Raw genomic sequence first — 20,695 nt, 5'->3', positions numbered from 1 at the left:
TGGAAAATAACGAGCAATCACTAACATATACCGGTAGTTAAGCGATAATATACATGTACCCCTTCCAAGCCCATAATGGATGAAAGCAGTTTGCTTGAGTCCATTATGGGCCGGGAGGGGGTGCATTATTGTTATTATTTCATAGTTTTGGCAATGCCAGTGTTTTTGAAGATGTAACAAACATCTGGGACCACAATGCTGGATCGAATACATTATCAGTGATAATCTGAGGGTATGACGTCACAGAATTCACTGGTATTGACAAAGCTATAATATAATAAATAATAATAGGAAGTAACAATATACCAGTAGTTATAGTTGCTGGTAGATTGATTACATGTGTGCATATCATCTAAAATTAGAAAGTATAGTAATTACAATTCAATACCATCTCTTATCAAAATGCCAGTATACTTATACCATATATGTATAAGAGGGTAGTCATCATATTCCAGATATGAAATTGCATATAATCCACTGGCACAGGGACAAACCGATTTTAAATGTGAACCATCTGTTTTGGGTAAACATTGCCCCATTTCAATTCAACCGTAATGCAAGGTGCAAGAACACTGGTATACCACAAGGCTGGTACTGTATCTGACCTGTAGTGCCGCTCTCATCTCACCTTGCATATGTTTCTTGTAGAGAATAATGATTGCTAAAGCCACTCTGTACAATATCTTGATACCTTCAACCAGGTAACAGTCCATAACCCTGACCTGTAAATGGTAATTAACAACAGAATCATAGGAATAAGTATATGTATATGATGATGCAACCACATGAAACTCAACTTGGTTAAAGAAGAGAAGGAATTTTTTATCTGCACTGCTCTTTTGATGTGTACCAGATACATCTGCATTGACAAGTTTTAATACGGAACACTTCAATTGGCATACATAAGTAACATATCATGCAGATTCCACAGTTGACTGTGTATAGATATTTTTACTTTTCTTGATCAATTGATTTTGTAATTTTTTAATGAACGACTAGGAGCACAATTAGGGCTCTGTTGTGATAATTCATGTAACATGACGCAAGAGAAATGGTCCCATTCAAAGATAATGTTTAATTATTCATTGATAATTACTAGTACATGCTATCACAATCTGAACAAATCTTGAAGTCATACATGCAAGTGTATACATGTACATGTATTCATACATACATACTGGACATACATATACATATCAGTACAAACACAGCCAGCACCAGACAGACAGACAGACATACATGTACAGTGCGCATGTACATAAATACAGGTGACGAATGCTATCCGATCCAGACGATTCCAAATGGAGGGAGATAAAAATGTGAAAGCATTGCATAATTTACTCATTGTGCTGTCATGTTGCCATGCAATCTCCCAATTACAGAAAATTTCCTGTCTTTCACAGGAACTGTAAAATTGCTGTCATGGCAACAAATTAAACGCAAAAGAACACTCAGAAGCTGGTTGAATAACGCATCACTGATTTCAATCGTTATTTATACAATTCATTTCACACTCATCATTATAAATTAAATCTGACATGGCTTCATTGAATTCAGCACTAAAATAATATCACAGAAAAATATCAAAATTCAAACGCGACCTCATGAGATGAAAAATTCCTTTGTACTCAAAGATTCCATCAACATATATACGAGGTCACTCAACAAAGCATAGAAAGTAGAGGTGAATGACATAGATGGGGTAGAAACAGCTGTTTGTCAGCGATGTAGTCACATCTCTTGAAAAAAGAGCAAAATACAGCTACACTGTCAGAGTCTGGACATAACTTGTGAAATCATTGGTGATTCATGTGGATTTCATTTCAGTGCATTTGCTGACAGACAAATCGATAAACATTAAATCCAAGTGAAATTGTTAAATATCAACCGAGTCTACATTTCTTACCAAATGTACAAAATTAATGTCATTAAATGCCAGTGAAAGTATCTCAAACATGAAAATGGTGACTGTGACACTAAGTCCCAGTGGACATAATTCATTTTATGGAACTGTGGTACTGTAACATTATACATTTTTGCCTGATGTTTCAGCAAATTCACAAAAAAACTAAATTTTTCAGACAAAATCTAAATTTTAATGCAACACACCAATGAAATGTGATGAGGAAATTGTGTCTACAGACCATCCTTACATTATGTCGTGAACTTAAAAATTTTTAAATTTTACTGAAACAGAATTATACTTGGGATGGCGAACACGGTCATAAAAATAGAAATGACTATAGGAAAACTGTGTCATTAGGAATGCATTGCACACCATTTTGTTTTACCGAATGTGAAAGGATTGTGTAGGGCTTGACCTCAATTTCCTGGCAAATCGTCTAGGGAAGGTGTTTATTTTGTGAGTTCTATCACATCACTGTAATCACCGTCAAATTCTAAGGAAGCATGAAGTTTGTCATTCTGGGAATTAAGGCAAAAGTCACACGGACTATGATTTCATTTGACTTTCTGGCATTTAGTACCAACCATTACAATCACAAGAAATCTGGTGAAAATTGCTGGCGAAATTCCCAGGACATGAATTTACATGAGGATCAGATGTACATGGTGTACCAAGCTGTACATAGTGCCTATACCTACATTTTGCTTGTTTTTTTTTCAAATGGAGATGTTATCACAGAACATACTCAGCTTTGAATAGGAATGAGATGAAACAGGAGATTAGAAAATGTAACTCAGATAAGCTTCTGTACAATATCTGAACCTGTAGGCTTTTCAGTGATAGGATCGAGTATCTAGATAACATGCTAGCAACTGTAAGAGCAATCACAAATCATTGTTCTGTGTGAAATCAGATGGAATTTTCAGTCCAATGAAATAGGCAAACACACCCAAGGGATACAAAAGTAAGCCGACAAATTTGAATAACTTTGTTTCCATGTAAACAGCATACAAACAATGTAATCTTTGTGTGTTGCTATGGAAACAAAGGTTGGCAGGTTTTTCTTTCTTGGCTACCATGGAAACTGCGGTTGACAAGACAACATCAACTTGAGGGCAATACAGGCGATGAGGCACCTACGTTGACATGTATATGTGCTCTAGCAATCGATACAGAGACATTCCCTAGGGATCCTGATTTGACCCCAGATGAACTTGACGGGGTACAACTAACTCCAATAGTCAATACTACACCGCATTACCCATGTAACCATAGAAACATTTACGGCAACAACGGAATAAAGTCAGGGAACAGAATACAGCTTGATCCCGGATTTGCAGAATGGAGAGCCCGGCAATTCATCAACATCAGGATTTGAAAAGATTTTTCTAATGGAGAACAGATCTAGACAGTCTAGCACCCTCCACTGGGAGCAAGACTTCAATCTGCAATCTGCCACTTCTAAAAATACACAACGTAAGCTCATTGTGCAGTCAGACACTTGTACAGTTAGACGCTGCGGCATGTATTTACTAGGTTATTACAATCTACTCGTCAGAGTGCAGCGGAGCATGTTGTGGAATCAAATTACCTTGATTCAAATATTTTAATACGTACAGACCGCCATCATCAATATTTTCCATTCTACATTTTGTTCAGCATCACTGAATCCATGGCATGTTTTCATAATTTGTCATGATCAATTCTTATAAACTGTCAGACATGAATTTATGAGTTGCCAGGAATGGTTTTGCAGATCTCACTTTGGCTCATTTTATTTTGTAACATTTGATTTCTTAGTCAAGAACACTTTTACACTAGGTGAGGATAAAATATTTAAATTGTGAGTTTATGCTTAGGCTGAGTTTAAAGAGATCATACTCTTTGTCCTTGACATCAGCAAAAACAATGCAATGCATTTATTCACGTAATTTTTTCGGCATCTCAATATTTTTAATTACTTTGCTTTGAGACAATCACTAGATACTATATATTTGTTTGTTTCTTAGTTTATTTATTTATTTATACTGACTACAAATTACTTCCTGTCCCTTTTTCATAATTTTAGTCATATGTAGGGACTGCAGCTCAATCAAGTTTAATATTTATTTATTTATTTATTTATTTATTTTGTACTTATTTATTTTGTACTGATTCATTTATTTTGCACTGACTGCAAATTACTTCCTGTCCTTTTTTCATAATTTTAGTCATATGTAGGGACTGCAACTCAATCAAGTTTAATATTTATTTATTTATTTATTTATTTATTTATTTATTTATTTATTTATTTATACCGAGTACTTATTATTTTGTACTGATTCATTTATTTTGTACTGACTGCAAATTACTTCCTGTCCCTTTTCATAATTTTAGTCATATGTAGGGACTGCAACTCAATCAAGTTTAATATTTATTATTTATTTATTTATTTATTTATTTATTTATTTTGTACTTATTTATTTTGTACTGATTCATTTATTTTGCACTGACTGCAAATTACTTCCTGTCCTTTTTTCATAATTTTAGTCATATGTAGGGACTGCAACTCAATCAAGTTTAATATTTATTTATTTATTTATTTATTTATTTATTTATTTATTTATTTATTTATTTTGTACTTATTTATTTTGTACTGATTCATTTATTTATACTGACTACAAATTACTTCCTGTCCCTTTTTCATAATTTTAGTCATATGTAGGGACTGCAGCTCAATCAAGTTTAATATTTATTTATTTATTTATTTATTTATTTATTTATTTATTTATTTATTTTGTACTTATTTATTTTGTACTGATTCATTTATTTTGTACTGACTGCAAATTACTTGCAATTCCTTTTTCAATATTTTTAAATGTACGTAGGGATTGCACCTCAATCAACTTTATTATGCCTGTAGTAATTTTAGTTGTGAGTACATTACAGCACTAAGAAGATTTATCTTGCGTTTTGCAGTATTATGGCAAAGATTTTGTTAAATATGCTTGTGGAAAAAAAAAGTGCAACGACATACAGGTCTAAGAGGTGATAAATCAATGTACTGAATACTATATATTTTGGAATACTTTGCAAAAAGAAGACTGTGAACCTAGAATTAGAACATTTTAAATGGATTCCTTTAAAAGTGAGAGTTTGGGATGGTTGAAGGAAATCCTTTACCAGATATAAGCAGGCAATCCACTTGCAGTAGAGCATGAATGTATGAGCAATATCATTCCTATGGGTATAAAAATTCAGGCTATGATATGAGGTGGCACAGCTGCCAGCCCTCGTGGGAGTATATATACTACTGTACAACTGAAAAGATATTGCATAGTTGAACCAAAAACAGACAAATATAGGGTACACTATACGATTCATTCCAATTGTGTGCCCCTATACCAGTCACTAATTCTATTATACGGTATACTGGTAACTTAATTATGGGACGTATGAGTACTTTTTCATGTCAAATTTAACTCAATTTCCACAAAAATTCATGTACTTTGCCTGTTTGAAATTTGTATTTTACATTTGTATGCTTATTTTGGAATAAGTTTGATCCTTTCGTATGAAGTCTTCATATGTAAGAAATTTTGCAAGGTCTCTTTGGTTGGTTAATATCATACTCAGATGTGTTGGAATTATGTTTGCTGTGCAGAGTCTTTAACACTATTGATCAAAAAAAGGACACATTTCTGGTCTAAAAATACTGAGACTTAAAGTTTCACTACATACATATCAATAATGTTCTGTTTCTTATAGAAATCTGTAAATTTACATATCTCATTTATTTACGTACATCGACAAACACACAAAGTAAAAGTTTGCCAACTTTATACGGCAAATTATATTTACTCTGTACCCACTCTTTGAAACAGAATTCATGATCAGTCAAGTTGCATCAGGTGTACTTAACGTCGATAACATTTCATGTGTCTCCCTCTATCATCTGTAGATAACGTGCCCTGAATGAATATAGTAACCTTGGTAACCATTACAAATGCCACGCATGAATGCAAACATGCATTAATATATTGTAACGTGGAATAAATATGGCATTTGATGAAAAAAATGGAGCAACTATGCCTACATGTACATGGGTCTCACCATGATGTCATATGTTCAGTACTGTACATGTGACATCATTGTCACATGTACGGTATGTAAAACTTCGCATTTCAAAACCTACCCATGATTCACAGCTTTACACATTTGCCAAAATATTTTGTTTGAAACAAACTGTAAAATGGAAATGTCATTGTAGGACAGGGTGAGTGTTTTGATTGGGTTGTCCAGTGTCAAATTTACATGTATGGTATTGCAAATGTTGTTTTCTATTATCTTAGAAAGATGTTGTGTACCAGTAATTATGTCTCCCAATCCGATCATTATAAACTATCGATATCTATCACTTTTCTACGCTCTGATATTGTTTGTATAGTTTGCTGGAAAACTGAGGAAAGGGAAAAAAAAATATGAAAAAGTGGCCGCACATATTGCATGCAATTATTAAAGAAAGAGATGTGACACATGGATATGACAACCTTAGATCCATTTCTAAGTATTGACATAAAATGTGTATGTGAAATCTGATGAAAACAAACTATTATAATGGTTCTTCTACTCCGGGATAAAAAGGACGTGATGTGTTCTACAGATTCAGTAACCCCAAAAGATCACATGACAGCCGTGCAAACGAAGCTACATGTATATGTTCAAACGCGTATGGAAATACATGTACACATACATCTATGTGGGCTTCTTTGTACCATGGTCCATTTGAATTCTGGGTTTGACCTATCAGCCTCTTCATCTCGAATTATAGGTTTGTGCAGTGTGAAGTCAGTTCACTTAAGTTATTGCAAAAATGATATAGATGTGTCGTGATATATTTTTATTTTTGCACTGAGCAAGGTGCACTCAGCAACCATAAACTTACGCATGCTGCTAAAATGGCACGTCAAGACTACAATATTTTTCACTTTTGAATAATAGCTGGTCTCACTTCAGTATGATGATAATAGTCTTCTATACAAGTGCCTTTCACAACAGTCTCTATACAAGTGCCTTTCACAACAGTCAAATAGACACAACTCTAGGGTAATGTTAAACTGTAATAGGGAAGAGTACGGACCTACATGTAGTCTTTCTCAGTCTTGCCAAAATATTTTCTATATACACAGAACTATTTATCACTAATACCAACAATTTTATAATTATAGATTATGGTATCAGAAGGCCAAGATTAATAACAAATGGTTTGCAACAATCTGTTTAAACACTTTGGGAACATTTTACTAACTCAGTCAGAGATAAAATGTGATTCTTTCAAATATTTTAGGCTGCTCAGCTTATGTGATGCACATTCCATGTTATGCTGACAACTGGTGGTTGTTAATGAACATGAATGCACATTCAAGGAGGATAATGCTGAAAATACATATTGCTATTAGTGTTTCTACCATTAACCCTTTGAGTGCCAAGGTCAATTTTTGTCATTGTTATAAAATGTAAGTCCAACAATATTTCTCAGATCTTTTGAGAAATTTTGATCAAAAACTGTAAATAATGAAAGGTGACATACATTTGTTCCAAAATTGTCAAAAAAAAATTTGAAATTCATAGAAATTGGGAAAATTTTGCACTAAAATTTTGGTGGGAAAATTCACAGCACTCAAAGGGTTAAATTTCTGTAGTGACAAGAACTGAGTCTGCACCTGGTTCAACACACAGTTACGTCTACTACTAGGCAAAAATCATCAAAGTTAACACTGTGACATGGGAGATGACTGACTCAGCAAGTCAAATATGGTTAGTGTGATGGAACAGGTAAACCTACCGTACAAGCAGGTGTTTATGTACCACATATGTAGGGTTGTAATTTATTGAACATTTCATAAATACAATTACATCGAAAGCTTTGATACATGTACCTCTATAGGCTTTATAGATGCTGCTATGATATCAGCAGCTTCTCTTAAATATTTGTCTTTCAATCATGGAAAGAAATCGCACAAAATGTAAAAGAAAAATATATTGAACTTTGTAAGTTAATTTTCTGTGTGCGTTTTTCTGCCAATATAACACTGAAAATTGAACTCAGAGATTTGTGGATGGCAGGAGTATGTTCAAGATTATAAATTAAACATGACTGTTTGTTTGATCATTGCAAAGGGAACAAAGAGTTCAAAGGTCAGTTTAATACGACATCTATGGGCAGATAATATTAATGTCAGTGAGAATGTTTTTAATTTTCCTTTAGTAAATTTCAAATAAGTGGTACGACACACTGGCCGAGACATCGTGCAGTCATAAAAAAGGATAAAAAAGGATATTACAGTTTTACAAGAATAATCACAAGATGAATATACTGTAGGCATACAGTGTATATAACGTATGATGAACGATGTGGTTCTACGATGACAATTACTCACTGGTTAATACTTGATCAACTGGTACTATACATGCGCATGTATACATATTCAACAATCAAAGCCAAACAAAATCTAAAAGACTATACTTTTGTTCATGATTAGTTTTTTAAGCATTTGTATTTTTCCACAAAGGAGAATATGAAAAAGTCTGATGTACAGTAGTACTTTTACATGATGTTGCATAGCTACAGTGTAACTCCTGCAAAGAATCGTTTGTTCAGCCCACTTTTAAATATTTTTATACAAAAAGAGATGTCACAAAAACCCCATAAAAATGATGAAAGCCTGTCAAGATTTTGCTGTACACTAGTCCATAAAATATGTCTGTCTGATACAGATAATTCATAACATACAGCTACACTGTGCATTCACTGAATCCCCTGCCTATTGACCAACTTTTAGTGCATGGTGACCTTGATGAAAATGGAATGAGACCATATACAATGCTCACTGAGTATTGAGTAAAATCACGCATAAATTATTGATTTTACAACCCAGATTTTCTGTGCAGTGAATATTTTCCACTCCAGAAGATAACTGGGAAGCCATTAACATTTGTCTTTTTTTATACATAATACATAAAGTCTGGCACACTTAGGCAGGTTTCTCTAATAAACACTCACAATATCTTTCACAATGACGAGTACATGTACTGTAATTTTTTAAATTTTGTTTCCTTTTGTTTTCTCCTTGGCTAAACCAATTTCAACTAACAGAGTAAGTTCATGCTGGTGCACACACATCTCTATTCTTATTTTGCCAAATAAGAATAGAATATCTCATTTTGACAAGTACTGACACGTTAGATCTGATATTTTAAATCATTGGCGTTTTTTTTTTTAATTTACCGGTATTGACCAGTACACGCTGATCACAACAGTAGACTTGTTTAATGTACATGTAGAATCTACTTGAAACTAAAAGACTAATATTCCAGGAAACGTACACTTTTATCTTTCAAAATCAAGACCACGACTAATAATCTGACGACACCTAGCAAATTTTGGTATTAGAAAAAACAAATAACCTGAACTTTACCAATATTTGAAATTCAAAATGGCCATTATGGGGATAAAACTTTAATTTACACAAAATAAAAGATTGTGAAAACTATCTTCTCCACAAATTCAAAATGACCCAACTCAAGCAGCGCATCAGCTAAAAATTATAAGAATTTGAGAGTCTGAGAAGTGTCCCCAAAGTGCATTCTCCTTTCAAGACTACACAAGTGAACATGACATTGCTTGCTCCTGAGAGAAAGTTTGAATTCCATTTGTTTTGTTCATGTATTTCCTACAGTTTCCATTTAATGCCTTTCACATGCCATTTTACGGAGTCTATCGTAACACTTGTAGTCACTAAATCAAATATTCTTAAATCTTGTACATTTAATTTCTGAAAGTCTTGAGAGAGATTTCAAATAAATATCTATTTTTGCTCCTTCATTTAATGACAGACGTGTGACATTGTTTGCAATCCTCCCTATTAAAAGCCAAACAGCTTGATTAGTGTATGTAATTATGCCACAGCAGAGTACTAGGTCAATTCTGTATTCACGTCAATATCTCAACACAATGTCCTGAGATGCAAATACCATCATTGACTTAGTAAACCTGCATTTTATCATCCACGTTCGATACAGCAATTTACTGTCTCTTTCCAATTTCCAATTCCAGCAATTTCTTTCCCTGGTTCAGAATTCTCATGTAACTAATATCGCAGTTAGTCACTTCAGAATCTTTTTTAATAATCATTCTCTGCATAAAAATAAATAAACTGCTGGAATTGAGGACAGTCCCTTCCAATTGCTCTCAACTTGTAGACAATCATTCCACTGAAACAAATTTTGTCATGACGACAGTGAATCTCTCTACATGTTGTATTGATGAGCATAGGTCATAAAGAGATTTGCATTGTCCCTACAGAGTTCGCGTTTACGCAAAAATCATGCGTATTTACGCATTGAAATTGACTCTCTACGCATTTTTTCATTGTTATGGGATAACGGTAAAATGTTTCCGAAAGCACTCTCCGCGACTGAGCTTAGGCGACAACCAGACGAGATGAGTGCCCGCTTGACATTAAATTTGTTGCAACATTTCTGTCAATCACTCATTTTGTGTGGAAAGTTTCGGATTCTCTGGGCTTTGTCTGAAAAATTGGCATCGTAGTTCAAAGGCACGTTATCATGTCAGCTGTGCCTATGAATTACGTCCCTAATTTTCAAGTGAGCGATAATTTCTGAACTTTTGACACAAAGTGAGTGATTGACAGAAATGTTGCAACAAATTAAATGCCAACTGTGCACTCTCATCGCATCTCACTGTCCCCAAATTTGATCAAAGCACACATGCAGCATGGCATCGAAGCAGACAACTCTCAGATTTTCTTTCAACTTTGCTCTACGAGTCCGTGAAAAAAATGATTCAGAGGGTCATTCAAAAGACACTACCGGACAACCAAACATGGAGAACACGGAGAAGCGCAGTGAAGTTGAACCCATGTCGGAATCCACGACATATTATCCCGATACAACAACAGGGGATCAGCGCCACAGTGAAGCCGTGAGCCGTGATGATGATGCACCGGTTACCAAAAATACCCTGTGCTGTTACGTTTCAGCATGTTTGAAACAATGCCCAGTTGTTCAAGTTGTTCGTTAAACTGTTTTCATTAAAATAATCTTACATCGTACAATCCGAATATGTAGTGTAGGTTTATTGAACAGCACATTGTATTTTGTAGTTTTTTTCCATCAATCGAGTGCGGAAGTGAAACTACGCATTCAAATACAGCCATTACGCAATTTTAGCAGACTAATGCGTATGCCGTACGCGAGGAGAAAAAAGCCACCGCGAACACTGCCCTATCATATGCATGGCGTGTCCACACAAAAGCCAGCACAGATGGACAATTTAAAGAATTGCAGAACGCGAACGCTTTGAAAACTCGTACATCTTTCACGACTAATCAATGTCCTTTGATAATACGATAAGGAATCTAACAAATTCATCTTTCATTGCACGTTCTCCTCGCACATATTTTATTTTTCCTGTATCAATATCAATTGGACCTCATGCTGCAAGGAAAGATATTGGGAAAGAGAGAAAATACGCCTGGTTTTTTTTCTTTCGGGAATCAGTATCTCATCATAATTTGCATTTCCTGTATTGAGAGAGAAATGCCATTTTCCTATGTGTTGAATATTTAGTCACAAGTTTCATGAGAGGATCTAACAGATATTGCACAACTCCATTTTTTTTAAATGTTCTGTTCAGGACAGAATAATTTTTTTCTGGGACTACAAAGACTGATCTTTCTGTTGTTTTTATTCGCATTCTTGTAGTTGGAAATAAGAAGTTCAAATTGCAAATACCGTTGATTTCTCACAGGCATACAAAATTGTTTTTTATTTTCCGTTTTAAATGTTGTACATATTTCCTATTACTTGCTTTCGCTTCCCACTTTCTAGGTAATAAAGTGTGCGGCTTGCAACTGGCCATTCTGCAAAATCAGAGATCAATATCTAGACACCTTTAAGGCAAGCTCCATTCCAGGGTTGGCATTCAATATATATTGTTGGGGATCAAGTTTCCATGACAACATATTTAAAATATCACAAAGAAAATACAGCAGCTGGTGTCGGTCACATCACAGGAAGAAATTTCACTAATGGCGTAAATATGAACAGACAGTTCCAAATGGTTGTTTTTATCCTGGGAATATAATAACATTGACCAGACGGCTATAAATGCCAGAACGGCCGTTTCAACCAATTACATATCTTCATTATTCACCTTCCTTAAATGATAACCAGAGGCCTCTTCATTTAATTACCAAAGCATTATTACATAATATTTGTGTTCATTAATGTCAGTTATTGGTTTATTTCTTCACTTGAAAACAGAGTGCAACCCTGACATTGATGATGTAATTAGCTGTCACAGACATTTCCCTTTATTTAAACAAGCATTGCCACTTAACCTATGCAGTGCACCAGTTTGGTTCCATCCCATTGTTTCCTGTGATGTAATTGGGCCTTTCTATTCAGAATGGGTAAAAGCTACTCACAAACGGGAGTAAATTAATAGGAGTATGAAGTCAAATGTGCAACACATATGACAAGCACTCAAGATATACAAAGAGGTACTCAAGGCACATATTTGTATCGCAAATATTGAAAGCAGATATCACACCATAATCTCCAAGCTGTAATTTTTTTACGCATTTGCCTTTTGGCACATATGTAACTACATGATTTATTCATTGCACTGTAAACTTAGCAAAATCCAACTGAAGCCTTTCATGTCAACACATCACAAAATTGTGGCATGCACGTACATGTATGAGATGAACGCCAGTGCAGGGCCTTTCACAATCTCTGACACTGCAAAAGCCTATTTTCACCTTTGATGGTTCAACATTACGCTTGAAAATCAAGGGAGCTGATCTGTTAATTGGATCAAGTGACAGGGTAAATTTATTTAAATATGCAGAATTGCCATCATAATTCCTGTGTGATTTTTCAGTTCTTAACAGATTTCTATTGCAATCAATAGAAAGTATACTTCACTGAACATTCAAGATGAGAATGAAATCGCCATGAAAATTACTGTGAAAAGAGACAAACTGCCCACACATTGCTGTAAGAGGAGTAAATTTCAACAGAAAACTACTGATAAATTTTGTTGTTTACACTTTTTAATAAAGCAGTATTACTTTCCAATGATATTACAGATTAAATAATATCAGTCAGGAAAGAGAGACTGTACAAGCAAGGTCAATGCTTGCAGTAACAGATTTCCCAGTATAACAATATTGTATAGATGGACATCATATGTTGTAAATATGTATAGGAAAAATGTCAGGTTAATTTTGTGTTTGATTGGAGTACTTCCTTGCAGTCTCATACTCCAATTTCTCTTTAAAATAACAAGTTTATCCTCGGAAATGGACTTTGTGGTGATGACTTCAAAGTCAAATTTATCTGATAAATGTACATGCAATGTTACCAGGAATACTGTCGTTCTTGACCTGTGCAGTGTCATCAGACACGTACACTCTTTATTCATTTTTTGACAGTGAACTTCAGTGTCAATTCTACCACGAGACACAAAGAAGTGCCCTGCTTTATCATACTGTAGGTTATAAAAATATACAACACCTTTTTTCTAAACATATTGCAGTCACTTCACATAGCTTATTGCCTGTCAATGGAAGATTCTCAGACAAAATATGAAGTACAGTTACTGTGCTCGATATTTGCATATCAAATATTAAAATACATGGATATCTTCTGAGCACTAATTTATGAAATATGTAAAGAGGGATGTGAAAAGTGATAGACAAAATATATGTAGCGGCCTGGGACTGAAATCTGTCAACTACTGTCTCATAGAATCTTCCATGCAAAGGTAGATACATGTATTTGAAGCAACTACAATACACATGCAAGAAAAGTATACAACCTAGTAATAAGATGATGGATTTATGCACCTCATCAACAAATGTACAATGAAATTTGTGGTAATTAGCATAAAATCAGAAGCCAATAAACAACTTACCAGGTGAAAGAACAGTAAATTTTAAATATTCACCACACCACTTGAATCGGATCATAATGAGTGAGCATTAAACAACTTAGCTGGGGACTTTCAGGTAAGAATTTACATACCTTGCATATCAAGGATTCACAGATCTGAAGCGATTATCTTACTTACCAGATGAGTGAACGGTAAATATTTAAATATCCACCACATCCAGTCGGCATAGACCTCATCATCATTATCAGATTTCCTGGAGATGTATTGATGCCCAGTCTCCTGTAACAGCAAAAACCAAACAACATCTGTCAGGTGAAAATTGAAGGCATTTGTCAGATTGAATCATTCAAATATCCGAATTCCACGCGGGCTGATGATTTGTATAGACAATTGTCGATGGAATGAGCTTTCTGTTGCAGAATATGAGTTGGTTATTTGTGAGTGAGGATGGACATATGAATTTTCTAACATTTTCTGTGATATGGCTATTTCAGAATAAATGACATGACTTTGCTGTAGCTGGAGAGCACAGATAACATAACAGAGAACCGATACAACAATCTGAAATAATAGCTTTGTTACACCAAGAGACCTACAAACAATATCATTCAATAGCTTCCTAAAATAAAATAATGTCAAACAAAATAATACGTTAAAATGTCCATTTTAATTTTAAGGGTTTTTTCAACTGATTATGATGAACCAACTTGATCCTTTCAACTTAATAAGATACATGGAGCAAACATTTTTCATCTTGTCAGAAATGACAGCGGGTAAAAAAATCTCATAAACAGTGGTAACGATGTGGTGGAATACAATTACATGTAAGTTTGATGTTAATGAACACATTCTTATTCAGAGTTCACCATTATTGGTAATTACAGCAATATAATAGTGTGCTCTTTCAGCTAAAGTGAGACACCGCAGACTCTCTGTGATGCAAGAAATGTGCAGGTATTTCACATACTGTATTAGGATAATTATAATCCCAATACCAGTACATGTAATAATAATATACCTGCAATTGTTGCATCACAGAGAGCAGCGTAACAATTTAGTCAGGAATGAAAAGAAATATAGTGAAACCATTAGTTTTTTGTTTTGATTTAGTCACTTCATTTTAACTTTCACATTTTAATATCATCATTATCATCACCATTTTGTATGCATTCAAATTTCCAGAAATTCCTACACTGACTCTGGGGGTTTGTGAGATAGAGGGAAATATGATATAGAATTTTATGAAATGCACTGTTGCTTCACAAAGACTATACTTATGCTGTTCATATCATTTGAAATCTAAGAATTTTTGATTTGCCAATCAGAGGAAGATAGCGACAAAAGATATATGGTATGGTCAAATTCCACTGTACTATCATTTAGTATATTGATACCTCGATTGAAGGTTATGTGTACTCTATGTATTTTATCAATCATGGCACAATGGGACAATATATCATTTTGGTCTGAATAATGGTGCAATTTATTTTAACCCCAATGGTCAATCATATTGAAGGACAAATACCTGTATCGTAGCTGGAAACTGGGTATGATCAGTTTACTTTTACACTGTGTCAGTGATAATTGACTCGACTTACCGTACACAAATACATGTTTTATGCACACAGATTCATGTACACACTGCATGTACATGACATATCGATCCACAGATCAATGTAGGAACGTGTAGTATTATGCAGTATGCTTTTCTGCCTAAGGGTCTATAGGTACACATGTACACATACATGATTGTATACATATCTTATCTATACACACCCAAATCATAAATCATGCACACATACACAAATTGTGTACAGGTCCATACTGTTCGGTGACTGCACTTTTACAGCAACCTCTGTTGCCTTGATTAAAGATAAATTACAATATATGGGGACCTGGGTCTGCAAAATTGCAAACTACTGAACGTATCAAAGATACGATACATCACATGTACAAACAGAAGATGGGTCCAGCACCCTGTGAGGTCACCCAGCAGCAATAAAGATATCTGTACCGCAAAATACAAACATCTGAAAGTCAGCTGATTTGACAACAGAAATATAGATATAATAAGTCCCAAGAATGTTAAAACTCTACTCCTCCAAACGAAAGATAATTTTTTTTTTCTTCATACTTACAGCATACTTCTTGGCCAGATCTTTTAGCGTCAGGATGGAAGCTTGGTACGCAGTCCTGGTTTGGGTCAGGTACCTGGGCTGTCTACTGGTCAGCAATTTGGACAGACTGCTGTAACACTCTTCTTCACCCATGTAGTGCAGCAGCAGACTGGTGATGGCAGGTAGCAAAGGGCAGTATGTAATATCCGTATGTACGTGTTCTATGATACACAGTATCTTTTTCACCAGTGACCGGCCTTCTGTGTTCAAGGCGTACGTCATGATATTGGTGTTGTCTATAAATGCTGGGATATGTGTCTGCCAACCTGGAGTGAAGAGAGCGGATTTTACGTCAAGTGTTTGACACTGTCTTGAGTCATTATCAGGGATGTAGAAAATAGCCGGCAGCCAGAAAAAAAATACCCAGCAGTCAGCTAAACTTTACCGGCTATGAAAATTATTAGTTTAAAGAAAAATTTAAGACATTTTGCACAAATTCATTGAGCTCACACATGCCTATACTTTTAGTTTTGCCACTTGTAACAAAAATTTTCTATATCTCTGAATATTATTTTGCTTCTAACCAAGTTGTACTCATTTGTCTATCTTCTTGTATTTGGCATGATTTGCATGTACATGTTTTAAGTGCATTCAATGGCTTATGGCAAAAATTGGTTATTATTACGGTAGCTGACAAACCCTATGTGCAAAAATTGACCTAAAATTACTGAATTAAATAACAGGATTTGTATGGACATGTTTATATTATGTGCATTTGTGCTAGCTGCAAATGAAACAAACTGGCATGAATATTAATATAAGTGTTATGAACAATTCAAGGAAGCAGGAAGAGATGATATTACAAAATCCATGCAATTTTATTTCCCATTATTCATTTCAGAAAAGTATTTATTCAATTTATTGTGCAGTGGCCCATGTCTGCAATTATAACAGAGATATTCTCTGAGTGTCATTAACACTGACGTACAAAATCTGACAAAAATTTCACTCACAGAATGTAATGATCTGAAAGGCAAAATGGTTTTCCTAATCAGCTTCAAGATTCCACTGCAACGAGCCAGGAGTGATGATGCAATTGCCAGCTAATAAAATTTGCTTGGAAGGAAAGCAAGACAGGATTTTTGGATGGCTGCCACATTCTGATTATTAACCGATAATCATAATTTTGCGATTCCTCGACGAAAACTGTGTCAAAGCAACCCATTATTCACATAAGCATCCCCGGCATAAGACACACATTGTATGATAACTCATGGGGATGACTCACACAGTGTTATGCATTGTCAAATGTACTTTCTCTTTTTGTCTTGCACATATCCATACGAAATTCAGTTCTTTAAAAGGCAGTCAATATTTTGACCTTTGACCTTTAATCTCACTGCAGTAACCATGGCAACTAGCATGATCTGTTAGACGGATCTGGATAAAAGCTAACCCATTGAGACAGCAGATAGCAGGCAATTTCACTGCCTACCCCTGGAGAACAATTGATTTCATTCAATGGGCAACGCTCGCGTTTTAAAAAAAAAACTCATTTCAATAGTATAAAATCAACCTGCCTTCTTAGATTTTAACCTGACCTATCTAAGGAAAGAACAATGTATATATTTTTTTTATAAATTATTGTGCTAAGTGTGTCAGGGAAATGTCTGACTTTTTAAATCTTACCAAAGGAGACCCTTGTGATTTGCTTAATAGACACTTTGGTGTAAATAGGTTGGCTGTTATATGTTTTGCATTCATTAATGATGACAATAATAGTGCTGGTATTTTAAACCCCATTCTCTTACACCCATTCACTGAATGGGAGGATACTGAATATATTTACTGCTTGAAATGGGAAGATCAATCATCATTTCCAGATTTTTTATCTCCCTCTGTCCCCTTCGGCAATATTGATTATCCAGAGTGAATTTTGTATCAAACAGACTGAATTCCATCATAGCCCCCTCTACTGTCTATGATTCTATGCACACGTATCATGGGTGTATAGCAAAAGGCCCTGGCTCCCTCAAGCATTTATATAGATTTAATATAACACTGAGTGTCACCTTTGATATCAAGGCCTCTAAAAATCAAATAAAAGATAAAACAACATGACAGGAATATAATTGATGTACATTTTTTTACACTGCTACCATGACACTCTCAGCCCCTACCCCATTTGTATTTCTATATGCAATAAAACTTCTGAAGAAAACGATATGGACAAAGCAACATTTTGTTGTAAATGGGCAAAACTTACAGCGAAAACGGAGTCAGCGTGGACTCTCTGTTGTGCGGGGCAACAAAATATACGCAGCCACAGACGTTAATTTCAGACAGAACACCCAAACTAAATGTCATCAAAGGCACACCGCCTATTCAATCAATCCCACAAATCAAACAAAAGATTCAATTTGTATTCTTATTGTTACAAAGAGTTCCCCATGACGAGTTGAGAATAAATCCAAAAATATGGTAAATTATGTACAGAAAGAGCTTGAACGGCGCGGTATCACGTTTCCTGCGTCTGCATCTACACAGACTTCCTTGGTCAATCGAGGTAGTAGCTTCAGCGAAACTGGGACAGCATCAACCGAACAAAACCGCATCAAGCAGCTCAATATAGATTGCTGCCATCGAAATGGCAGTAGTATTCGATGCCACCTTCATCAACGTACGTCTATTATAAACGTCCAGATGAAATTCCGACGACAGTGAGCACGCCGTCGACTGTTTGACTGACACCTCTACCCCTACCTACACCCACCAGCGACTACTCGTACCAGGGTCGGGTCCCGGGGTCGGGTCCGTAGTGTTTTTCCATTGATGCTATCCGCTTTTAGCGTCAGTAGTTCCTCTTAAAGACGGAAAACTCTTGCTTCAGTTTGTGAGTTGGATAAAACCATCGATAATATTAAAATTTAGATTTTTTTCAATTTTTTTGTTCAAGACATGGATATATTTGTCTTACACATCCATGACGAAATCAACACGTTCAAAAAAGTAAGTCCTGGTAATCCTAGTACGCCTTGAAAAAGATTCGATGACATTTGCTACATTGTCTGTTTGTTTTGTCTGTAAAAAACGCCAGTGGCTGCGTTTATTTTGTTGCGCGGCACAAGAGAGAGTCCACGCTGACTCTGTTTTCGCTGTAGCATTGAGAGGTTGATCTGGTTTGATATACTGACAGCAATTAAAAGGCTAGGTAGAACATCGGATAATCATGTAGAAGCATCATTCACAAAATAACAACAAATCTTTTTCACATTTTCTTTGCATTATGCATCTGTGTTCCCTATAATGACATCATTATGATTTAATCACTTCAGGACTACAGCAAAAGAAATAAGGATTGTTTATGTTTGTAGAGGAACCAATTGTTTTAGTAGACTGACAGATAACGGTATGTATATATACTAACACAGAGCAAATACAGAGATTGAAGATGAGCATCACTGTTAATAAATTCAAGAATATTTCACTTCAACAATGGATAAAGACAAAAAAAATAATAAATCTGCATAATATGCATCAGCTACGCATCATTATGTTAACCCTTTGAGTGGTTTAATTTTTCCCACCAAAATTTTACCGCTACATTTTACCAATTTTCATGAATCTTTCTACAATTGTGTTGATTATTTTGGACCAAATGGACATCATATTTTATTGCCTGCAGTTTTTTATCAAAATTTTGGCAAAAATCTCAAAAAATTTACTAAGCTATATTTTATAAAGGTCACAAAAATTGACTTTGGCTCTCAAAGGGTTAACACTCTCAGACCTAATAATAGTGTCGGTCAGCGTTGCAAATTATACAGTATACCGAGCCGTGCATGTAATACTTGGATTATAGTTGAACTTACATACAGCTGCGAAACACTGATAAAAGGTAGAACTCTCCTATGCATGACCTATACAATTTGTACTGTACAGTTTTTCGTTGTAAATCCAGCCGGGCATAGCTGGAGCTGTAGAGCGTGAATGACTCTTGACGGCTCGAGAATGTACGTACCTTGTGTGTTGTCGGCCGTTTCCACATAAACCGCCGCAGCAGCGGGGTGGCTCGTTCTGCTGCAGTACACCTCGTGCCATAGCCTCTGACGTATAGTGTGGTTGGGAGGCCACTCGCCATTCCTGATAGCATTTTTGAGTCTCTTGCCGTCAGTGACGTCTTCAGGAAGTAACACTTTGACTTTGTCGCTTCGGCTGTCAAGCTCAACGGACGGGCACAGATCACGTATTTTGCTTCGGTCAACCCACTGACTGAACGAAACTTGCTCTGTTCCGTCCGTCATTGTGGTCGGTCGTTGTGAAGTCACAGCCGAGAGAGCAAGGGAGGTACCAGCGAAAGCGATAACGCACTTCCGGAAACTCCCCCAACCAATGCTTGATGTAACGTGACGCTACGAAATCACGCTTGCCTGAAACTTTGCAGCAGACGCTCTGAGCTCTTCGGCAGACGTCGCCGCTGCCGATACACACCTTGTTTTTTGCGGAAAGGAAAGGATCATTCAGAGATACCGCATACACTGTTGGATTTCCTAAAAGGCTCATGTCCTTTCACTCTACCTCACTTCTCGGAACTTCATGGAAAATGCGCACATTCCATCACTGTGTCATCGCTACTACCAGAAAGGCCGGCAAACCGATTTCGACGGCATATCATTGAGCTGTCGCCATTATTTTGTTCGTTGTTTCATT

General features: G+C 35.6%; 1 protein-coding gene across 1 annotated transcript in view; it reads right to left on the bottom strand.

Annotated features, from left to right (window-relative positions):
* The window catches only part of LOC139117099 (GTPase-activating protein skywalker-like), a 27,209-nt gene extending 6,514 nt beyond the window's left edge, over positions 1 to 20,695 (bottom strand). The window contains exons 1-4 of the mRNA XM_070679940.1: positions 20,007 to 20,695; positions 16,007 to 16,311; positions 14,046 to 14,147; positions 629 to 722 (exon numbers count right to left, since the gene is read on the bottom strand). Of these exons, the coding sequence (XP_070536041.1) occupies positions 629 to 722; positions 14,046 to 14,147; positions 16,007 to 16,311; positions 20,007 to 20,289 (784 nt within the window). The 5' untranslated portion in view covers positions 20,290 to 20,695. The remainder of the gene's footprint in view (positions 1 to 628; positions 723 to 14,045; positions 14,148 to 16,006; positions 16,312 to 20,006) is intronic.

Source organism: Ptychodera flava, chromosome 18 (genome assembly GCF_041260155.1).
Source record: "Ptychodera flava strain L36383 chromosome 18, AS_Pfla_20210202, whole genome shotgun sequence".
Taxonomy (NCBI): Eukaryota; Metazoa; Hemichordata; class Enteropneusta; family Ptychoderidae; genus Ptychodera; species Ptychodera flava.
This window is presented reverse-complemented; position numbering and strand designations above follow the sequence as displayed.